General features: G+C 38.6%; 1 protein-coding gene across 1 annotated transcript; it reads left to right on the forward strand.

The window, feature by feature from the left end:
- Positions 1-2,080: 2,080 nt before the first annotated feature.
- LOC116043418 (proteasome subunit alpha type-4-like) lies at positions 2,081-8,645 on the forward strand. The gene is made up of 9 exons (XM_031290069.2): positions 2,081-2,356; positions 2,759-2,784; positions 2,887-2,929; positions 3,506-3,668; positions 3,774-3,851; positions 4,850-4,938; positions 5,192-5,322; positions 7,211-7,334; positions 8,415-8,645. Exons 2-9 carry the CDS (start codon positions 2,782-2,784, stop codon positions 8,567-8,569), a joined length of 786 nt encoding a protein of 261 aa, XP_031145929.1. The 5' UTR covers positions 2,081-2,356; positions 2,759-2,781; the 3' UTR covers positions 8,570-8,645.
- The last annotated feature ends 15,566 nt before the right edge of the window (positions 8,646-24,211 follow it).

Raw genomic sequence — 24,211 nt, forward strand, 5'->3', positions numbered from 1 at the left:
AGTGGCTGGTAGATTTTCTTCACTCACCAGCCAAAAAAGCAATTGTAATCTATTGAGTGGCTGGTAAAATTTCAACGTTCACTAGCTACTAAAAAAAGTTGTTTTTTTCATCCTGATTATTATAGGCTAAGCTAGCCAGCAGTGTATCAAGTAATTCAAATTTGCCCAACCCTTTACCAGCTGCAACATTAAAGGGATGCTTACATGTTAATGCATCCACAATTATAATCCAGTAATATAATATATATTATAATTAAATGTGCCATTCTGCATAATGAGTTTTTACAAAAAAAAAAAAACAGTTAAAAACAGAGATATAATCAATCAATTCATATAATCAAGAGCTATTTCACTATATTCTTAAAAAATTTTTTTCGCTGAATGTCCTACAGCCTGTCTAATGGCTGTATATACCTCATAAGGTCTGCAACTGATCTTGCTTCTTTATTAATGTATTTAGTCTGTACATTGTCAAGAAATAATGACAAATACCAAATATACCAGTTGAAAGAGTACTTTGCATACACATCAATCAACAAACCATCAAATTAAGGAACAGCAACAGGACCATAATTATTTATTATCATAATTGTTCTTATTTTGTTAAAAATAAAGTAAAAGAGAACTTTAACTAGAAAGTGCTAAAAGAAAGATAAACTAAAACTAGAACTTTACTCTAGCCTATTTCTAAATAAACAGTGATAGTGCCTGGTAAAATGCTGTACATTGTAAATTGATATTTTGGATTGGTATGTCAAGTTACTTTGTTGGAATTGAATAGAAGATAGAGTATTGAGAACAATTACACAAAACATTGATGTAAACATGGCTATGTATAGGGATTTACAAAGTGCATTAGTAAAAGCGTTAAAGTAGGCCTACTTTATTTTTAGGGGTGGGAAAAATAATCGATTCTTAGATGCATCGCGATTCTCTCTAGAACGATTTGATTATCGATTCTGATAAGTTAATAATCGATTATTTTATTTAAGATTTTTTTTTTTTTTTTTTATGTGTTGATTTTTATTTAAAAGTTACTGTCTCCAGACAAGTACAAATCAGAAAACAGAGTGACTGAAAGAGGATGGGATAATGGACAACAACTTAGAGTTTAGGCAGAAAAAAACACACAAAAATGGCCAAAAGGAAAAACATTTTTTTGTATATATACACATGATCTAATAAGACATACATAAAATAATTAGGCAAAACACATATAGGCTGTTCATCTACTTTATCACATTACATCTGACCACCTCATGTTTCATGTTCTAAGAAGCCAATTAAACACCTTTAAACATGACTGAGCCTCTGACATGGAGGATTACTGGGAGAGAAGGTGATTTTCACAAGCACGTTTAAGGCTTAAGCATGGAATGACTACCAAACAAAAACCTCAGTAGACAAAACATTTCATTAAAACGTGTGTGTGACAAATATTGTATATGTCAAAATCTAAGCTTTGTCTAGCTGCTTTGTCTAGGAAGTGATTAGCAAACTCTGAGTAGCAAACTCAGATTTATATGTATATTTTTTTAAATCACGCATGGAAATGTACATTAAAAAATTGTTGCATCGAGATGCATCGATAATCGGTTTAGAATCGAATCGTTGGCCTCTGAATTGGAATCGAATCGAATCGTGAGGTGCCAAGAGATTCCCACCCCTATTTATTTTCCACCTCTTTTAACAAACTGGACATAAGTAATAAAATGTGCTGTCGAGATACAAGGGAAATCAGAAAGAATCAAGAGTTTTGGACATATCGGGTGTAGATCTAGATACTTACACTGAGGGACACAACTCAGACAATAGACATTTTCAAGGCAGACATGTTGACATGTCATAGTAGGAAAAGCACAGGTGTATTCAAAACCATTAATGATGGCTGCATTCCACTTAGGAGAGGCCCTGGTATTGTGCATGCTGACTCACTGAAATAACTTTCTGGGACACTTGATGGAACTGAGCCATCGTTAAGATTATCAACTTCAGCTGTGCTTTTCCTGCTACGACAAGTCAAAATGTCTGCTGTGAAAAAGGTCCTTTGGGTCTTGGTAATAGTATGGTCAATGAACGGGATCAAATTGGGTGGACACTGAAAATTAAACTCATTAGAAGGTAGCACAGTAAAAGACTAGTTCCAGAAGGTGGCAGCAATGCAACATTACAGATGTCGGCTGCCGTAAAACTCTAAACAAAGAAGAACAATCGGTCTTCCCGCTGCAAGGCGGCGCTGCTGAGCTGCTACTACACCGCCACAGGATCCATAGTGTGTTTGAGGAAACATCAAACTGAAAGTAGTGAACCTCTCAGTCTGTGCAAAACTGCGCTAACTTTGACCCTTTTATCAAAGGTAATATATTAGTATTTTACTATTTACTACTGTATTGTTTTCATTCCACCACAATGTTAGAGTATTAGTAGCTACAGTTTGACTGTGGACTTTCTTTATTATGAACTAGCAGGCTGGCTAACTTGCTAACAAACTAGCATGCTCAGATATTGCAGATTCATTCTGTTTAGCAGCAGCTAGCTAACGTTAGCTAACTTAGCTGTCATGTATTAGGGAACAGAGAAAAGTTGATTGTGTGCAAATAAATTAACAGAGACTTAACAGTTTATATTTGTCAAATTAGGGAAGGGGATATTTTCCTTAGGAAACATCTATTAAATTACAATGTGTATAACGTCATGTGGTGTTGGTGTTGGTTTCTGCTGGTTGCTCCATCTTATATCTTGTGTTTTATTTTTGCAGGACAGTTTCAGTGACGGGAAAAAATGGTAACGTTACCTAGCTGTTGTGTTCGTCACAGATATCTCAAATGCATTTTCATAATATGCTACATTACTGCTTGTTTCAGCCCATTTTTCTTTGTTGTTTAGTCTCGTAGATATGATTCCCGAACAACCATATTTTCCCCTGAAGGCAAGTTCTGTTTTATTTTGACATTTTTATGCCCACACCCATAACGTTACATGACATTTAACACCTCATATGTCTTATTATATTATATTATGCCATTTTCCTATACAGATTTGGCATTTGGTATGGTAAATAGTTTTGAAATTTGGCATTTTGTGGTCTAAATCTTTAGTAACATTTAACGTTGTGTGAGTTGAGCAGTGCTTTTCCGTGATTTAAGTGGGTTTGGGTCTGTGAAGGTTAAGAGATTAAATTTAGACTGTTTAACATACTTTTTCTTCTTAACGTTTGTAACAGTAGTTAAACAAAATATTTTTAGCTCGGGGTCCCTCAAGCTTTCACTTGCATTTCATGGCCCTCATCAGTGAATGATGGCTGAGCAAACTCCATTCACGGATGCAGGCCATGACATCCAGTTGAAAGCTCTTGTAAAACATGTAAGTGGACCTCAAGTTACAATTATTTTGTCAACCTACTTTACTTAACTTCTTCCGCTGGCCAGTGTGTTTTAGATACACAAGGTTTTAGTTGTTTCTAGCCAAGTGTGATCAACATAACCTTTGTGACTGTATTTTACAGGACGCCTGTATCAGGTGGAGTATGCAATGGAAGCAATCGGTCACGCTGGAACATGCCTGGGGATTCTAGCCAATGACGGAGTGCTCTTAGCAGCAGAGAGACGCAACATTCACAAACTGCTTGATGAGGTTTTCTTCTCTGAGAAGATCTACAAGCTCAATGAGTGAGTGAACTGAACTACAGAGAGTCTCCAAAACCTTTTTTAGTAATCCTTTTTTCAGGCTAACATTGTACTGTCTGTGATCTTGTGTGTGATCTTCTTTTTCAGTGACTTGGCCTGCAGTGTTGCTGGGATCACATCAGATGCTAATGTACTGACAAATGAGCTGCGGCTAATTGCACAGAGGTGAGTTTCATAAGAAAACCTCTCAACCATTCAAATGTTAGGGCTGTCCGAAAAACCTAAGGTTGTGGATGTTCATCATATTTTCCAGACATATCTTCTTTCTTTTTTTAATTAGTTGGCCATTAGCAGTAAATGTAAAACATGACAAGCTCAATGTGATCGATGGGGAATGCAGCCATTTGCTCTCTTACAATATTTTAACGGTAACTAATAAACAAAGTGAAAACAACATAGTATACTTTTCCAATAAACACAGGAGCAGCTTTTCCAACAGAATAGGCTGAAATATACAGTTCTGTAAGTACAAGCTTTATAGCGCTTACCCACTGCTAGTACCAGCTCTACTCCGCCGCGGTGCCCCGTCCTCCTTTTTCCATTGCAGATTTTTAGTACCGCCTCATGCGTGAGGCGAGCGTGGCTGGTCGTCATAGCGACGCCTAACGCGACACACACACACAGAACGTCGAAGGTGTGGTGTTTTTGATTCTCGGCATGTGGCTGTTGCCACAGCCAGAAGACAAATTTTGTTTCAAAAGAAGCTGGAGGCAGCAAAAAAAATGGTGGGTTTGTTCAGGACGCACCAGGGACGCACCATGGATGTATTAAGACAACGGGACGCACCCGTCTGTCGCTAGCAATGATGACGCAGTGTTTAGTGACGATTCTCTCCGACCAATCAGTAGTCTGCAGGTTTTCACGTCACGTTTTGGTATCGCCTCGACGGAGGTGATGCTAAAAACAGTACCTGTTGGCAGGTACCAGGGACTGTTTTTCATAATGGAAAAACAAAAAAGTCGAGGCGAGTCGAGCAGGTACCATGTAATGGAAAAACGCCATTAGATTTGTAGAACTATCTCAGGGCTGAAACTGTCAAACTACCAGCCTGTCGAATGGTAATCTGAATTTGCAGATATTTGATAACTTTTCTAAATGCTGCAGTTTCTACCCATTTATCCAATTCACCACCAACCGCTGACCCGTTTAAATTTTTTTTTCAGATATTTATTGCAGTACCAGGAGCCAATACCCTGCGAGCAGTTGGTTACAGCCCTGTGTGACATCAAACAAGCATACACACAGTTTGGCGGTAAGTTGCACAGTAGCTTGTCTAGTTTATTGCTCGTATCCGTTCGGTTGAATTATACACCACCTTTGGGATCAACACATTGTTTAAGGTTCATTTATTGTCAATTCTACATTAAAGGGTTGCACAACGAAATGCACGTTGTAGTCCCTTAATGCTACACAGGAAAACTTGTTCAAATGTCATATTGGTATACAATTCTCGTCATTGTGAAAAAATAACACGGATGGATTTTGGTGTTCTTTTATCTTGAAAGGTAAGAGGCCATTTGGTGTTTCACTGCTCTACATGGGCTGGGACAAACACTATGGCTTCCAGTTGTACCAGAGTGACCCCAGTGGCAACTATGGAGGCTGGAAGGCAACCTGTATTGGCAACAACAGCGCTGTAAGTTTGAAATGACAAGGATAATGAAATATCAGCGATGATCTCAACAGATACACCAGGCAGTGTCACATATAAGTGCTTATACTTGTCCTGAATGTGAATAGCATACAATGTTCACCTTAGTTGGTCTGATGTTGTGGCTTAGATGTTTTTGATCTGGTCATAGAGGGCCTTTTTGTAAACAACAAAACTGTAGCCAGTACAGTGTTTCCCACAGAATTAGATTCTATTTGCAGTGGTAGCTGACCCGGGGGTGGGGGGGGTCCACATGCGGAAAGAGGTGCAGAATTCTTATATTAATTGTACTGCAAATATTTTTTGGCAACTTTTGTATAACAGCTTAAATGGACAATCTGCCCACAGTCCCATCCTCAATGCTATAAGGGTGCAGGGGCAGTTACAGCACACAATGTAATCTTTCAACAAACAAAAAGAAACATAATTTTGCTCTTTGACAAAACAAAAGATACCACAAGTTGTAATTCTGTTTAATGGCCAGATGCTGTTCACCGCTTTGTGACCTTCTGCATGCGAGACAAAAAAAAGAAACTTAAATGCTACTGTATATGCTGTTAACTTGTTGAACACTCGAACATGAACAAAATTTGAAAACAAAATGTTTGCAACTTACCCAATTACCCTAGTGGGGATTGTTTTGTGTCTCTTACACATAAGTCGATATTGACTAGCAGGTAATGTTAACGTTACAGCATGGTAACAACGCAGCTGGTAACATGCTAATGTTATATCCTTACTAGCTAATGTTAGGCGTCTTACATTACTAATAACATGCCAATAACGTCTTTGAATTTCTACGAGATTAAAAGTGTGTTAATAACGTAATACATTAACCTTAACTTGAATGCATCCGTGTTGGAGAATTGTTCTGAGGTGTTCATAATACCAGGGTTTTTCCTGGCTCAGAACTGGCCTTAGGGGGGGGGACACATATGAAGCGGGTAGTCTGTGGAAATTTTGAGCGTCCTCCTCACATTTATGGTGAAAACATCTTAATTTATGTCAAGGAAAATACTAAATTCTGCAGGTAACAATTCAAAATGTTAACTTTAATGGTACATAATGCAGTAAGGGAAGGGGGCTTTTGCATCTGACAACAAAGTCCAGTTCATTTGATTAGTATGAACAGGGCACAACTGTATCCTCAGTTGAAAATTGTAGGAGTGAATTAGGCCTACATAAGGTAACTGCTATTACTGTTGTAGCTAATTTGTACAATAATACAATAGTGTTATGAATACAAAACATTAGGAAGTGTAATATTTTCTGCGCCGCCGGTCCCCAGAGCAGCATGGTCACCTGGAGAGTCCAGTACAGTCTGACTCTGCAAACGGAGATACCATCAGCGCTATACAGCAGCGTGTTCAGATCCAGTCAAATCAGCGCCAGCCGCATGTGTATATACAGTAGTGACTGTGGAGGAGAGGGAGGCTGGCTGAAACCTCTTTAAGGGGCGCCAAAACTTTCTCTATGCAGTAAAAACCCTGAATAAATACCGGTAATAAATTCATAATACTAACCATTAAACTCCGGATGGACTCCAGCCGTCTTCTCTGCGGGGAAAAAGATCGATGTGGGAAAAAAGCAACTCCTTCTTCGGTGTGTTAGTTAGCGGATCGCAAACCAAGTTTAAGGCTCATACCTCACACTCCTACACGCCACCTACTTTACTGTATAGGAGTGTGTAGAATAATGAATGGGCCCTCGCACTTTCAGTGCTAGGCCCTGGGTGTGGGTGGTAATACAAAATCCTCAGATGCCAGTGCAATATTCAGTGACAATGTGCAATAAATGTATCCATATATCATGGTAAATGTTTCCTATACTCTTCCCCTGTATGGTGTTTGATGTGTTGACTTCTTGGCCTCAGGCTGCAGTGTCCATGTTGAAGCAGGACTTCAAAGAGGGTGAGATGAGTCTGTCTTCTGCTCTGGCTTTGGCTGTCAAAGTCCTCAACAAGACAATGGATGTCAGCAAGCTCTCAGCGGAGAAAGGTGAGATTGGAGCAGCTTATGAGCTTTACTAGCTCTGCCCGAAATGGAATGTGTTACTGCAGGAAAAAAAATATGGTACAACTGTAGTATACTGTTTGAGAGAATGACACCAACTTAGCGCCAAATTCAGATCAAAGATTGTTTAAGCAATCTCGAAGAAAGAAGAAACTTTATTTTTTTGGTCACATTGCAATCGTACAGGACAATGTAGTGAAACGCAATCTCTGCATTTAACTAATCCTAAGCATTAGGAGCAGTGGACAGCCACATAGCAGCTACAGTTACTCAGTAATTAATGGCCAGAATGTGTTTACTGAAGAGGGACCAAGTGTGGGCACATCGAAGCAAAATACTCATGTGCCAGACAAAAAAAATACTTAACCGAAGGACACAAAGTAGGTCTGCACGCTGTTACGCTCCAAATTAATACTTAATTGTTTTTCTCTTAAAGTAACATTTTCAATCTACCACATCTTCTTCAGGCAAGTGTGATAACAGGCACTTGTAGAGGCAGTAATCAGTAATCAGCTCAAAGCACTCTCACCTGCTGATCAGCCATATTACTATTGCATCCTGTGTTAACATTGGATTGTGATCACCAGCTTGTGTTTTCGCCTGCTGGCTACTGATCAGCAGGTGATAGTCATTTCAGCTGATTGCTGCCTCTACAAGAAGAAATGCCTTTCTCTACAAGAAAGGCATTTTTAGGCAGGACAGATGAAGACATGAAAGGGGAGAGAGAGGGGGAATGACATGCAGCAAAGGGCCGCAGGTCGGAGTCGAACCCGCGGCCGCTGCGTCGAGGCGTAAACCTCTACATACTGTATGTGCGCCTGCTCTACCAACTGAGCTAACCCGGCCACAAGAAATGCCAGTTTTTGTCTTTCACACTTGCCTGAGGAAGATCTTCTTGATCGAAACGTTGCCTTTTTAAGATAAACATTAATAATAATTTGGAACCTAACAGCGTGCAGACCTTTGTGCCCTGCAGAATGTGAGAATGTGTTTGCTGCTTATGTTTTAGGTGCAACTGCTTGATAAATACAATAACACAATGCCGTATTGCATTGTCTGTTTCAGTGGAAATTGCCACCCTGACTCGAGAAGACGGGAAAACAAAAATCAAGGTGTTGAAGCAGAAAGAAGTCGAGGAACTCATCAAACGGCACGAGGCTGAGGAGGCCAAGGCTGAAAAGGACAAAAAGGAGAAGGAGCAGAAGGAGAAGGACAAATGAGCAAAATAATTGTTTCTTCACCTCGTCACCAAATTCTGTAGTGTTTTGTCTTTTACATTAAAAGTTTGGAAACTGATGGATGTGTTGTCTGTATCCTTGTCACAAAATGAAGGGTCATTTTTTTTATTCTCACTTTTTCAAAACAAATTTTACATGTTTCCTAAAGTAAAAAGTAATAAACAGACAAAACTCAAGAGTACAATAAACTTCAGTCTCCAAAATGAATTTCTTTACAGAAATTACAAGTTGTATTACAAAAGCAGGCACACATGTTGTAGCCAGTTGGTCTTCAAGCATGCCATTAAGAAGATGCTACTTACTGTGGAGTGAAAGTTTTTTTCATCGCCACATGATGGAGCCGTCATTCTTACGGATGCACCTTTACAGTAATGATTTGGGTAAATCTATAAAAGCAAGGCCTGTTTGTTTTTGTAATTTTACTCAATGCGTTTACAAAATATTAAAAGCTATTAAAAACTGAAAGCATTTATTTCCTGATTTATCTCACATGTGGCCTCCAGTTTTATTAGAATCAATTTATTGTGCTTGTACTGTACTAAAAAATGGTAACAGCACAACATGTGAATTTTACCAAGCAACTAAATACTTTTACCAAGCAACTAAATACTTCGTAAACCAAAGCAATCAAATAATTAAATATAAGCCATATTTCTAGATAAAAAGGGAAAACTAATATAACTACAACAGGTAATTTAGTTCTGGTATAAATACAAATATAAAGCCTTTCCCAGAAAAAAATGATTTACTGTATGTCTGACATACCTTTATGTATTGTGACCAGATGAAACCGGTTTTCCGTAACATACGTTCACACCGCAAGTCTTAATGCTTGATTCTGATTTGTTGCTCAGATCTGATTTTTTGTTTAGCTGTTCACATTACCTTTTAAAATGTGGCCTATATCAGATTCCAGTGTGAACTGTTTGCGGTTTCGAACTGACCCGCATGCGCAAAAGAACAATAACAATGACATCAGGCGCTGCACGCTGTTGCACTAAAATTAGGGAGGTTATGGAGGAAGTAAGCATTTTCGCTTTTATTTCAAAATGTTTGTGTAATGGCAGCCGTAACATTAATGAGCAGGTCCTGAGGAGAAGAATGAAGAGAAAGAAAGCCAAATTGGCTATTTTGGCATACACTAATTAGGTCTAACACCTCACTCTCCCTCCATTGACTTGCTCCATCACTGTTCTCCATTTTGTAGGCCTGGTCAAGTTTTTAATTTTACTGTCTGTGTCTAGGGCTAACTTCCGCTGGCGCATAATTGTGACAGATGTTGATGTAGATTGACGTAAAAGTCGCATCAAATCCGCCTTGGTTGTTCACACTGCGGCCGAAAAAAAAAATCTGACCTGGGTCTGATTCAGGACCACATATGGAAGTGGCCTGAATCTGATTTTTAAAAAAAACAGATCTGGGCTAGATTTTAGTGTTCACACTACTTCTGAAGAAGTCTGACCTGGTCACTTGACCCCAAAAAATGGATTTGGGCCACTTTTGCCTGCAGTCTGAACGTAGCCATTGGGCTGTTAATAAAATAGCGTCTTGTGTTGACAAGCCCAGTTAGCATCACATCAGTCTCCCATCTGTTTGATTGCCTTTAAGTGTTTCTCCTTCTACCTACCACTTGATGGCGATAGTGTTCACTGATAACATTTCTTCTGTTCTGTGTTGGAACAAATTGGCATTTTATCTCCAAATAGTTCACAGCTAGCACCATGAATTATTAAAAAATACAAACTATATTTTGGTTTAAGGCCTGTAGTTACATTGGATCCAATGGATGAACAAGAAATACGGAACACTACAGCTGATCAATGCAGACTCACTTACATGCAGACTTAATGTAAAGACACAACATTATTTTGTCACATTAAATGTCATCTCTACTGTCTTTATTTTTGAATACATACTGTAGTTGTACATATATATCACCAAAGTTGTAAAATTAGTGAGTTAAATGTCATTTGGGGAGTTTTGTATAGTCAAAAAGCAGGTGGTGAATGTGACAGCAATTGAGTGTCTGTTGTAACGGAGTGTGATCTGTAATGGACACTCAGTTAGACACTATGTAGGTGGTCATGACTGATGATTGAAATCAGCTGTTGTTAATGCTGTAGCACACATATGTACTATAGTGCCGTGGCCACTATAAGGTTCAACACATGAAATCTCCACACCTTTATTTTTTATATTAACCCACCAGACCAAATTTATTGTATTGGACAAATAGCCATGGTTAACTTTAGGATCTTTACAATTTATAGGAATGAGCTTGAAGAGAAATTAACATGCTTCATTTTACCCAAAAAGAAGATGCAAGTAACTGCAGACAGAGAATGCTGATTGGTCAATATGTGGTACTACAGCTTCAGAAACAGTACAGGGCAACAGCCAGGATTTTATAAATGAGTACAAATTTCCCTAGCATAACCCCAACAGATTGTATTAATTTAGTTGACTGTTCAGTTATATTTTCTTTACATTTAATCTCCCTACAGTATGATCTTTCAATGCCTTTTCCACAAGGGAAATAATTCTGGTGGAGAAATAGTAAACCCCTTAAGTTTTATTGAAATAAAATCATTTTTTTTGCCACCAACATATTTGAAATTTGAAAACCCATCATGTAATTTCCTCAGTTTTTTAAAGCCCACACATTCCCTGAAACAATGCTGCGGACATGACCTTGGTGTCCTCAATGGTAGCTTCCACCCTGCATTAGGGCACTCTTTCCTGAATACCACATTTTCTCATTCAGTACTCGATATAGTGTTGGTATACCAGCTAGCGTGGTTAGCAATAAACTGACCACAGGAAAACTAATTTAACAATCACAACAGCTATAATGGAAGAGTACCTACAGATAATGATCCAGACAATGTCTGTTACACTCTTCTCTAAACATTACATACTTATCACTACAATATACATCTTGCACACTACTTTGCACTATAGCTTTTTGCACCTTACATTCCACTCCATGTGTCTTATTTGTATATTTGTACTTTTATATATTATGTTGATATGTTCCTATATGTATATAGTGTATTTATATATGTGTCTACTACTACATGTCTAATTGTGGAATGTATAGAGAGTGTTAACACTTACCGAAGTCAAATTCCTTGCGTATGTAAGTATACTTGGCCAATAAATCTGATTCTGATTATGATTATGATGTCAGCTAAACTGCAAATGCGATGGAACTCTGTCAGTAGGGGTTGCTATAGCAACAGAATGATCAACTGTAATCCACTGTGAGTGACATGTCTGCCTTTGTATAAAAACTGACTAATAATAAAGTAAAAAAGATATGCATATGACACAAAAAAGGCACTTTTCCTTGTCAAGTTTCTATTAGCAGACTGTAAGTGACGTTGCCCCATTAACGATTGAGATATTTGACTTACACCCAAGATAAAGACTTGGCAGCGTACCTCAGCCTCCTGAGATGAAAAAAAGTTCTTTTCATTTGACGTCAATCTTTCAGTTAGGAGCTTACATGGACTTAAAACTGAAAATCAACAGCGCTACTTCATTTAAAGGGCAGACGCAGTGAGGTCATGGTGTTCACATGAGCTTCTCACAGTGTTGAGGGGGAGGATCTTGGCATCTGAATGACTGGAGCCGCTCGCAGGCCTCCCCTCCTGAGGCTCAGCCTAAAAGAGATGTCCAGTCTACTGAGAATCACTGTAGGATAGTGTAAGAATTTAATTTCCGTGTCCGAAACTTCCCATTGACGCTCTTGATCACAACTCTTCCTTACAGCTTACTTTTCATGCTCCTTTAGAGCAACACAAGCGCGTTGGGACGACTCTGGACAAAGGCGTAGAGGCCCACCACTGTCCACCGTCATGAGGCAGATAGGGAGAGCAGGGCAATCTGTTGCAGTGTAAACACAGCACCAGAAAAGCACTGGAATGTCTCTGCAGTGGGAGCTGGAGGTCAGCCGCAGGCCAAGGCAGGTGGTATACATCAGGATCGAGGCTGACATCTCAGCATTAACTTATCCAAACAAGAGGCAGGCGGTATGTTATCCTACTAGCCCTGGAGGAGGAGCAGGAGGAGGAGATAGAGGAGGAAGGAAGGGTGAAAAGAGAGGAAAGGTGGGAGTACGAGGGGCTGAAGCAGACAGGATTGAGGGGGAGTGTCCCTACAATCCCAAGCATCTTCCCATCTCTCAAATCGGTCCCAGAGGGGACAAACACCAGCTAGCATACGAGGCTAAACATGAAATGAGACTTTGCAGCCATTTCAAAGCCCTTGATCTCGATCCTGTAAGTGATCTTGAAAGTTGTAGCCACTATCACGGGGAGCATGTCCAAGATGGTGTTGAAAACAGTAGAAACATGCTTCACGGGCATGTCGAACTCCACCCAGTAAATGTTCAAGAGCTGGCCTTCCTCGTTAACTAATATTGTTGCTTAATGTGTACTTGTGTTGTATTGAGCCTATGCGTCTATTTGATCTTTTGTGACTACTGGCTGTGAAGATCTACTCGAGTCATCCATTTCTTCCTTGATATCTGTCCACTGGGCATGTTTTTGTTTTGCATATTATCTTCGTCACAAGTATCAAACATGGTGTATCGGCCACATTGTTGCACACATTTATTGAATTGTTAATGCTGCAGAATGCTATTGTTGGGTACAAAACCTTTAACTCCAAATTGTAAAAACAAAAGGCAAATCAAGGCTTTCATATTCAACTGGATAAAATAAAATAGATAAATACATTTAAGAAAAAAACATACTTTTGTTTATTTTGATTTAAAGCTTCCAGGTCTTTTAACTTGTATTTAGAGTATTGTGATTCATTGCTCATTTTCCTTCTGAAGTACTAAGAGTTGTAACATGTAAACAAGTACAGTCTGTACCTAAGTGTCAAAAGTAGTGGTATTTATTGAGCAGTGTTGTGTGAATGATCCAAGCAGTGTTAGGTCTAACTCTATGTCTAACTATTGTGATGTTATTATATTATATTATATTATATTATATTATATGTTTTGCATGTACGTTCTTAATCTGAATAGAGATATAGCCTTCAGATACTGAAGAACAATATTTTGATTAAATGAAGTGGAGCAGCAGAATAAAGTGGAAACACTCGAGTAAAGTACCAGTATTGTGTACTGTGTATTTACCTTGTCACAACTTTGCATTGCAGTGCCCTACTACAGCCCTAAGTTAAACTGCAGAAACAGGTGTTTAGTAGCCTTGGTTTAAGAAACTTATAAAGACATAATAAACATCTCTGGATCAAATGTTTTTTTAAGTTTGTGGTGGCTACAAAAGACTTACTTAGTCAGTTGTTTACTGGGCAATAATCTGGACCACCAACTGCACAGCATCCACATTGAGCTTTTACAGATAACAGCCATAATAACAGACCTGTGGTTCTACTGGAATGTTGATATTATCAAAAGTTACACATGCGATGCCAAGTGTAATTTTCATTTATGAACTATAAACGGAACTTAAGGGCACTAAAACCCCCCACATCCCTGTGGGGGGGGGAATAGTGAGACTGTGACCTTGGTACAGTATTCTCAACAGCAACCACCTGCAGTCAGAAGAGCGAGTGTCTTGATTCAACATTACTTCTGTTACTGACTGTACCACTTACTATCAAGCTCCTATTTAAAGCCAAGGTTACTCGCTGGTGTGTGAAACCCTGACCTTACTGGGAATCAGGAATTAAATAATCCTCTCATCCATGACAGTCATTTTATGAGCAGCCTGCAAATCCTTGAGATTACAGACTCACTGCTGATCAAGACAGTTCACCATAAATGGAGCCGAGTTGCAGTAAACAATAATTACAAGCCGTGCTGCTGATATGACCTATTATGGAGAGGTATATGAAGCTATTGTTGCTGCTGGCACATAATAGCAGGTTTTGGGGTATAGTACATTATATTGGCATGGTCAAATTTGTTTGGGGGCTAAATATTTACATTGCCTTGAAATACTCTTACATGGTTGTTGTCCAAAAAAAAAAATTGTTACATGGTCAGTTTCTTTTTCTTCTTGACTTTGGCTAACTTCTGTTTCAAACCTCTCAGGCTTTTATATAAATATATTTTTACAAAATAAAAACATGAGGTCAAGCTAATATCAAGCTGGTATACATTTGTAGTTTCTGATAAAAAAAACAAAGTTTTGCAGACACAAGGTTTTCATCCCACAGCAATAATAACTCTCAACCCAACAAACACCATAGAGACAGTTTGTTATGATTGTCAGCGGTTATTTATTTAAAACTGTAGTCTGTTTAGTTGGGCTGTTCTCACTTGTTCTTGCAGACGTGCTGGTCTGTTTTCTGCTTGGAACAATGGTCACTTGTCACTGCTTACCTAATAAGGTAGTGGGGATGAACTCTTTTGTGTTAAAGACCGCGATCAAGTAGTAAAAACAGGCATGGAAAGTTCACAGACTGGCTCTTAATCCACACAACCTCTGTCAAACTTTGTGACACACTGTTCTCATTTCTAAACAGAAACAAAACTTTACACCCAATTCACACCTGGAGAAATCCTTAAACATTCAGAGTGTAATTGTTGTGAGGTTTGAGAACACATGCATCTCATCATAAACCTGAATTTAGCTTCTATTATTTGCCTACTTACCTGTGTGCCGTGCACAATATCTACAACACAATTCAGATTTTGAGAAGAGCAACATTATGAGTTAACATGCACACTTGTGTACTGGTTGTTGTGACTATAAACACAATATCCTGATTTCAGAACCCTGAATAAGCCCCCTGATTTTAAGTATCTGATTACTGTCTGCCATGTGCACAGGTGCACTGACAACTCAGGTAACGTCAAAAATCACATACTCTACACACGGAGTAAAGTGTAAGAGTAACTATGCATGTTGTTTTGTTGCTCTTTGTTTTCTATTGCTGTTCAGATGGAGAGACTATATCCAGCAGTGAGGTAAAAGCAGCAGTGTCCAGACAGCCAGAAGCCAAACTGGGCTCATCTTTAACTGCTGAGGAAACTCATTCAGTACAGAAATGACACACAGTGGGTTGGCCTCCTCTAGCTCACCCAGTGAGAGCGTTCGCTCCATGTTGGCTGAGTCCTGCAGCGGCAGGGGTTTGAATCTGACCTGCTGCCCTTTGCTGCGTGTCATCCCAAATCTCTCTCCCTCTTTCATGTCTATCCACTGTCACTTCATAATAAAGGCAAAAAGCCCCAAAAAAATAATCTTTAAAGTGCCCATATTATGAAAAAATTACTTTTTTCTGGGATTTGGGGTGTTATTTTGTGTCTCTGGTGCTTCCACACATATACAAACTTGGGGGGAAAAAAACATCCATGCTGTTTTGAGTGAGATACAGGTTTCTGAATGTGTCCTGCCTTCAGTCTCCGGGTAAGCTGTTCAAAATCGGCAGGGCTTTTTACGTCACTAGCCGAAACGAGGTGGCTAACCGTAGCATGCTAGCGCTAGCATGCTAGCTCGTTCTGAATGGCAAAACACTGCTACAACACACACTAGTTCACCATAATCTACAAAAGAACTACAACTTGAGACTTACATGTCCCTATTCTGCAGGTATTCCACGCAAAGTTGGAAGTGTGCCCTCGTTTAGAAGAAGTCTCGCGGCTAATCCTGCCTTGTACTAATTGAAGTTGTAGAAACAAACAGCTAGCTAGATGATGTGATCTTGCCTAGCTACTGCGCATGTGCGACTGCCAACAAAGATGTTACAGCAGTGAGAGGTCTCACTCTGTAGCTAAAACAGAGACATGAACACAGGGTGAAAAGAGGAGCTGCAGCAATGTGCAGTACAACAAAAATATGGTGTTTTTTTGAAAATTAAACCATGTAAACCTATTCTGGTACAACCTCAAAATATAATTATGAACCTGAAATTTAGCATAATATGTCCACTTTAAAAAAAAATAAATAAAAAAATGACACACAGTGGCTGAAGTGGAGTTTCAAAAGACTCAAGACTCAAAACCAGGTTAGTGCGCATGTAAACATACTCGATGCATCGTGCAACCCAAACTAGTGCTACTACAGCTCATAAGAAAGTGATACTGAGAGTACTGTCAGATGGAACTTAACTGCATGTTTTCTGCTGCCGTGATTGGTTCGATTATGTGAAAGAACTCAACATGAAATATGAATATGAAATATAACTTCCATGCTATATAGACTGTAGCATGTAGCATTAAATCTTTTCTGTGTCTACGAGAAACAAGCCACGCTGTGCCTGTCTTCATTTTTCTACTGTGTGCTGTATGTTCTTCTACATCACCAGTTCAACACAATGAAAACAACAAATATCCCAAATGTAACAGTAATATATATTATTTTGCATAAATGACTTTATATAGTAACATACATTTATTATTTGTAGACTATATCTAATGACATGTGTTTCCAGTAAGTTGTGTATAATATATATCAAGTATTGCTTGTTAAGTATTGCCATAATATCTCCATATACTGCATTTAGCTGAATTAACTGAAGACACATCAAAAAAATGCAATTTGATGCATGTCTTTTCCGTAATAGAGTGAAGTCAGATATTCTCAGCAGGTGTTCGTGGTCTCTCTTAAATATCTTTCTTCTCCTCGGAAACCTCAGTCACCTTGACCTGCCCGACTGCAGCTGGCCACGCCGGCTGCATGAGTTACCTTCAATGGGCCTTTTGTTTCTCTTTGTCAACTCCACTGAAACAATACGCTGATTTATTAAATATGCTTTACTTTGATCCTCCCTGATATACTACGCACACGTGCTCTGACAACATAATTTCATATTTAGACGTTCAAAGATATCTTAGGGAGAATGTTTATTCTGCCAAAGTAACTCTAACTTTAACTTCAATAGTAGAAAACAAGCAAGAAGAGCAGCCAAAAACGTTACTTTTTCAATCAGAAAACACTGTCAACATCAGTGCAGGCTTGAATTGAAATGAGATTCTCTCGTTAATCCCCTTAAATTACTCCGAACATTTTTTGTTTTAAATATGCAGAACATGTGTCTGTTCTTTGTCTGCTCTGTGTTGAGGTGTAGGTCCTGTATACATGTGGGCAGTCAACTATACACGATGCTGACGTCAGTCACCATGTTTCAGAAAAGTTTCGAGAGAAAAAGTTGGGGAAGTTTTAAGTCCATTGTCTCAACTGGAACATCTTCCATTGCCGCCTTTAGATAAAACTCCCCTAGAAACTTAGTCTGTTACATTTTTGATAAGAGATGAGCCTTAAAAACAGCGGGCGGCATCTAAATTATGCAACCGTTCGCATCCTCTTAGGGGAAAAAGTAGAGTTGGGCTGAGTTGTCAAAGGGAACAAGCCATGACAGGCCTGTGCATGGAGGGGTGGTGACCATGCATTATGAATGGTGCTAAGTACACCTCAGCTGGAGGAGCTGAGTGGAGGCGATGGAGGGCGATGGGATAGTGCCAACCTATTGGCCGCCCGCGGGTAATGCACTTCACTTAACCCCCCAAAAAACATTCTCTCTCCTTCAGTTCCCCAATTACTGCCCCTGCCTTTCAACACAGCACCTGCCACGGCCCTAAACTGTCCACCTGAAGTACAGAACCTTCACTTTCTCAAATAAAATCCATGCAGTCACTTTGCAGAGGATGACGAATAAACTGTAATAGACCGCACTTTCTGGGAGTGAGGTGGCTTTTCAAAATGATTCAGATGGGCTGTTTAGATAACTTTCACTTAAGATGTTCTTTTAGCCGGTCTGTTTTTGTTTAAATGCTTAAAACTTTCATCATATCCATATATTTTAGGCATCGAGGCATTTTTGAAACTCATCGAGAATGTCTCACAAAAAAGTCAAGCTCAGCTTAAGTTCCTTTTCTCCGTCGACATGAAGAAATACAGAACCAGTCTAAAAATTGCACTTGGTTTTTCCTAATACTTTTTTCAACAGTTTTTTCCAAATTTCTTTTCTTATCTTAGCATTGATGGTGATGATTGATGGTGATCAGTTTGCGTAGACAGTCAATAGCTGTTCATCTTTAATGGATAACTTTTACTTTTACAAGATTCTTTTTATTGGCCTCTTACATTGACATATTCTGTTTATTTTCTATTTTTGTAATTCCACTAATGATAAAGCACAAAAATGGGAGTAGCAGGTCGAAGAGACATTTTATATTTCAGTGTATTCCGACTTCGTATGAGCTTTGTATGAGTGCATGTACAGTATCTGCTCATGATTCACATTCATTCTGGTTTACATTCAACTGAAATGAGACTGTGTGTCACTTCCTCTCTTAATATTTAGATGTATTAGATTGATGACAAGTGCTTGAGAAATATTGTCATTACAGGATATGGACCTTTTTTAAATACACAGAGGAAGAAGTCACCTTACGACCTCTTTTCGCTAACATGCAGGTCTGTGTTCAGACAATATTGACCGACTGATAGTAAAGACAAAGACAAAGATTACAGCTTTATTGAAAGTATTTACTTATTCAAGCACATTTCGTCATTTCTTTCACAATTTTCTGTTGAAAGATTTTTTTTTTTAAATTGCAGAAATGTGATTTATTATTCAAATTGTACTTTTTTATTTGTTGCGGTTGCAGTCATGCTATATTTTTCAGCACATATACAGTGTCCCGCATGCTTCATAATACATTCTCCTCCAAACTATCCACTGTGTTTGGCAGATAATCCATTTTATTTACCTGGCAAGTTAACTTACTGTAGATTTGAGAAAACACTAGAACACGTGTCAAACTCAAGGCCCGAGGGCCAAATCCGGCCCCTTGCAGATTTTGATCCGGCCCACATTTCAATATAGGTTCACAATAAAATTTTGACCCGTTTTTGGCGCTTTTTTCAATGCTCTAGGCACTTTTTTATGTTTTTGCCCTTTTTTTGACATTTGTGGCGCTTTTTTAGACAATGTTGGTGCTTTTTTCTATGATGGCTAAGCAACTTTTTTTTCCAACTTTTTGGGGGCTTTATGTAGCCCAAACTCTAAGTGAGAAAGCTACAGTATATGAGACATGCAATAATACAGTCAAAATATTCTACTTTTTCTCTTCAATAAAAGCATGTCAATAAACTGTACATGTCTGGCCCTTAATGTGATTCTCATTTTCCAGTCTGGCCCTTAGTGAAATAGTTTGATACTCCTGCACTAGAACAGTGATGTAGTGTTTTCATGCTGTTTGTTGTCTTTTATAATTGTTATTATTCTGTTCCTGCTTATCGTAGGCTCTGCACACAAAAATCCACAAGTCGCCAGGGCTAACCTTGTGTTGTCATGCTGTTGTTGATTCTGTGTGAAGAGAGATACATACAAGCTGTCTCTCCAACTCTCGTGTCTATGTAGTGTGTGTGTGTGTGTGTGTGTATCTGTATCTGCTTTTTTTTAAACTGCTTTTATCGTTGTTTGTATTTTCATTGCTTTTATTCTTAAAGGTTCAGTAGCCTACATTACTTTTATAAAAATAACTTTTTATCATATTTGCTCATACTGTCACTATATCCTGACAGAAGCACATGAGACAGATTATCTCTGGGAAAAAAAAATCACGTTCCTCTGCCTCCCTAGTGCTCTATGGCATTTGCAAGTGTCCACCGCGCCCGAAAAAAAACAACAAAAAAAAACACTAAGAGCTGAGGAGTCTGGATGCAGTGTCAATGACTGCTCGTGAACTACGGTCAAACTGTCAACTGATCAAATATGGATCATGATTCTGTTACTGTATTGCCTATTTCTTACCTCAGATGCTGTCAGAAACATATCATAGTGTGTACTGTTTAGCTTCCAAATGAGAAAGTTTGTTACCAAGTCAAGCTAAAAGCAAGCACCGCCCACAGACCCAAGCAAATTTTCTCTCAAGATTTTCTTAAGATTCTTTTCCAGTCAGTAAAGCACAAAATATAGAAGGCCATGGGATCAAAAAGCTCCTAAAAAATAAGCTAAAGTGAATTTTGACTTTAGAATATTTCATCACATATATTCAAAACATCTGTTTCTTTATTTGGCGGCGAAAAGCTTTAAAAGTGGGGTTTCTCTACCAGTGTGGTGAAGCAACACACCAGATGTGATATTTTCTCACAATACTTTGTATAAATTATTTTTCAAAATGGCTACCAACCATGTCCACTTCTTGTGCAAAATGTCCCATGATCCTCTAGCTCTCCTCATGCAGCCAGACTGCAGGGAAATCCCACTGGAGCCCTGCGCTGCTCAGCTGAGTCTCCTAACCAAGTTTTAATATTTGATGAAATTAGTTCTGCTCACTGCATCTGCACTCTTTACTTCTGCTGAATGCCTCCCAGTCCTAAATTGCAACCTGGATTTCCTTTTTTGATTAACGTTTGGTGTGTTTCACTTGTAATGAGTGACAATTTAAAGCTATTTGCAAAGACAGTTCTACCTTTTAGAAAACATTGATTTTAGCAGCAGCAGCAGCCTCAGTGTTGTGTCATTCATTTGCAGTTATTTCGGAACATATTTAATGTACAACTTTCCTCAACCTGTGAAAATATAGTAAATGAGACAAAGTATGTTTTCTGAAATAACAAATGTGTGTTTAAATAGTCTAAACATGTTAGACCAGAGATCTTCAACAGGGGGTCCGTGACCCCTAGGGGGTCCTCAGAGTTACTGCAGGGGGCCTGCCAAATTATTGTTGGATACATTACAGATACAGCTTTTTTTTTTTTTATTTAATTTACACAATGTTGAAGATAGGCTTAATATAGGTAAGGTACCCACTGGTAGCCATCCAGATACATTTAAGCTTAATGATTCACTGTGCCTTCCACATGTATGTTTAACATTAATTAAAATGTCATTAACATAACTTAACAGTCCCTGCTCCGTCTCTCTTTTAGCTAAGGGGTCCTTAGCTTAAAAACCGTTGAAGACCCCTGTGTTAGACGGATAGTTCAGATATATTTGACAACACATAGAGCCAGTGTATAGTTATAATTTTATACCACAACACGGCATTTAAATGAGTTTTAACCTTCTACAACACAATAAAGAATCTTTAGTGAACTACTGATGCTTAATCCTTTTCTCATAATGTCCTATGTGATTGTACTTTTGACCAAACCAAATAGTTACATTAGTGTCCACTGTCTCTGGAATAAACTCTTAAGTGCCTCACAGATTAAAGATGTGCCTAAAAATATCCTGCACTTTCTAGAAATAATGAATTATCATTGATTTCAAGTAACAAAAAGCTCTAACAATGGCTAGAGTTTTCCTAAGGCAAAACAGTTTAGTGATGTTAGTCACTGTTAGTACTGAACTGTGGTGTAGATGAACACTATCTACACTCACAACATACGTAGATGATTTATACCATATCAGTCTTTAGGGCTGGATTAACCTACTCTGCTCCCCCCCCCCCACCTCCCACCCACCTCAAACTGTATACAAAATGTATTAAGTGAAATGATATCCTGACTTTTAGTCTCTAGTATGGGTCAAGCTCGAAGAAATGCTGGATTCTACAGTTCCCGTGATGCAACTCATGCAAAAATCATAAAATTCTATGTCTGATATATTCGTTAAAATCTTTCCTCATGTGGCTGGGTTAGCTCAGTTGGTAGAGCAGGCGCACATATACTCCTTGAAGCAGCGGCCGTGGGTTCTACTCTGACCTGTTGCCCTTTGCTGCATGTCATTCCCCTTTCATGTCTTCATCTGTCCTGTGGAATTAAAGGCCTAAAATGCCCACAAAAATAATCTATTCAGGTGGCACTACATTTCTCTTAAAACATAACTTCTGTTGCAAATTAGTAGTATATACATGTTTTTAGAAGACATGGTTGATGATACAAACCAGGCATACCTGATAACTTGAGGTTGTCTTGTGTGTTTGTTGGCCCAGAAATTTCTAACATGAATGTCTAATTATTATATTGAAGTGCATTTAAAAAAGTTCAATAACTTGTACAAAATTAGATTTTGACTGTCTGTGTGAAATGTGTCTTTTTTTTTTGTTTATAAAAGAGAACAATCTGGATTCCTGAAATAGCTCCTATTAAACGCAGGAAGGAATATAGCATGTGGTTAGCTTAGCAGGAAAATAGCTCGGACAGACGATAAACGATGAGCAGCAGAAATATGAGGATGAGCGAAGCCGTTTTACCGAACTCATCTGTTTCTCACTAGATTGTAATAAATTAGAAATGTCACACACCTAACTCAGGTTTCAGGTTGAGCAAGTGGTGTAAAAGCCTGATGTTTATTTGAGACAAATTGATTTAGTATCTCTGAGTGGGAATGAACTACATCCTGCTGCTCTTAACTGCCTTGTTATTGTCCATTAGATGAGAGCCATGCCTCGGATCTGTAGAGCGCAGAGGGAACAACGTGCGTTTAACATGTGTTTGGATTGGAGTCTAGTGATTGATGCTCTGTGAGATTTACCTACCAACACTTACAAAGGTCTCACTGCACTGAAGACTCCACTGCAAGACATGGTGAATGTTACTTGGAAGAGAGGAAATGAGTGTGCAAAAAAAAAGCAATGTTTGAGAAGATGTGAGGTTGTTGCAGGGTCTTTGATGAAAAGCTGTGACTTCCCTGACAACAGTCCAGTTAATCTTTTACCATTATGTTATGTGAAATAATATCTACGTACAGAAAGTCTACAGTATTAATTCAGTAGGCTATGTTTTGTGTTTTTACTTGCCAGCACTATGACTTTGCAGTACCCTATGTATTTTTGTACACATCTATCTATCTATCATCTATCTATCTACCTACCTATCCCTCTATCTATCTATCTATCTATCTATCTATCTATCTATCTATCTATCTATCTATCTACCTATCCATCCATCTAGCTATCATCCATCCATCCATCCATCTATCTATTTATCTATCTATCTGAGCTCATGAGTCAAGATCTCATCTTTCAGAATCTGATGTTTCTTATAATGAACACCATTGATAGTAAAAATAAAACAAATATTTGATGCACATCTACAGCTAGGCTAGCAGCTCTGTGAGGCTCTACTTAGGCCCAGTGGTGTTTTGAGCTAAATGCTAATGTCAGCTATCAATGATTATGCTAACATGCTGATGTTTTTAGCACGTATTGTGTTTACCATCATTCGTTCATCATCTTAGTTTAGCACATTAGCATGCTAATATGTCGTAATTAGCACAAAGTACAGCTGAGGCAGATGGGAATTGCATTAGCTTTGCAGGTATTTGGTCATAAACCAAAGTATTGGACATATAGACCTTTTTCACGGCAGACATGTTGACATGTCATAGTAGGAAAAGCACAGGTGTATTCAAAACCATTAATGATGGCTGCATTCCACTTAGGAGAGGCCCTGGTATTGTGCATGCTGACTCACTGAAATAACTTTCTGGGACACTTGATGGAACTGAGCCATCCTTAAGGTTATCAATTTCAGCTGTGCTTTTCCTGCTATGATAAGTCAAAATGGCTGCTGTGAAAAAGGTCCATTAGGGTTTTTACGCGATGATGGAGCTGAGAGGAAAATTCAAAAGGATCACCAGTATAATATAATGAATCCAGAAGGGAGATTTATGAATGTATGGACCATAATTCATGGCAATCCATTCAAATAGCTATTTCCCTCAGTCGTTGCTTCATTTTAGTCGGGA

Source organism: Sander lucioperca, chromosome 3, assembly GCF_008315115.2.
Source record: "Sander lucioperca isolate FBNREF2018 chromosome 3, SLUC_FBN_1.2, whole genome shotgun sequence".
Taxonomy (NCBI): domain Eukaryota; kingdom Metazoa; phylum Chordata; class Actinopteri; order Perciformes; family Percidae; genus Sander; species Sander lucioperca.

Excerpts from the sequence above, each read along its gene's own strand:
- LOC116043418 (XM_031290069.2), top strand. Across the intron at positions 2,930-3,505 it reads AACCATATTTTCCCCTGAAG|GACGCCTGTATCAGGTGGAG; the intron begins GCAAGTTCTGTT and ends TGTATTTTACAG. Across the intron at positions 4,939-5,191 it reads AGCATACACACAGTTTGGCG|GTAAGAGGCCATTTGGTGTT; the intron begins GTAAGTTGCACA and ends TTATCTTGAAAG.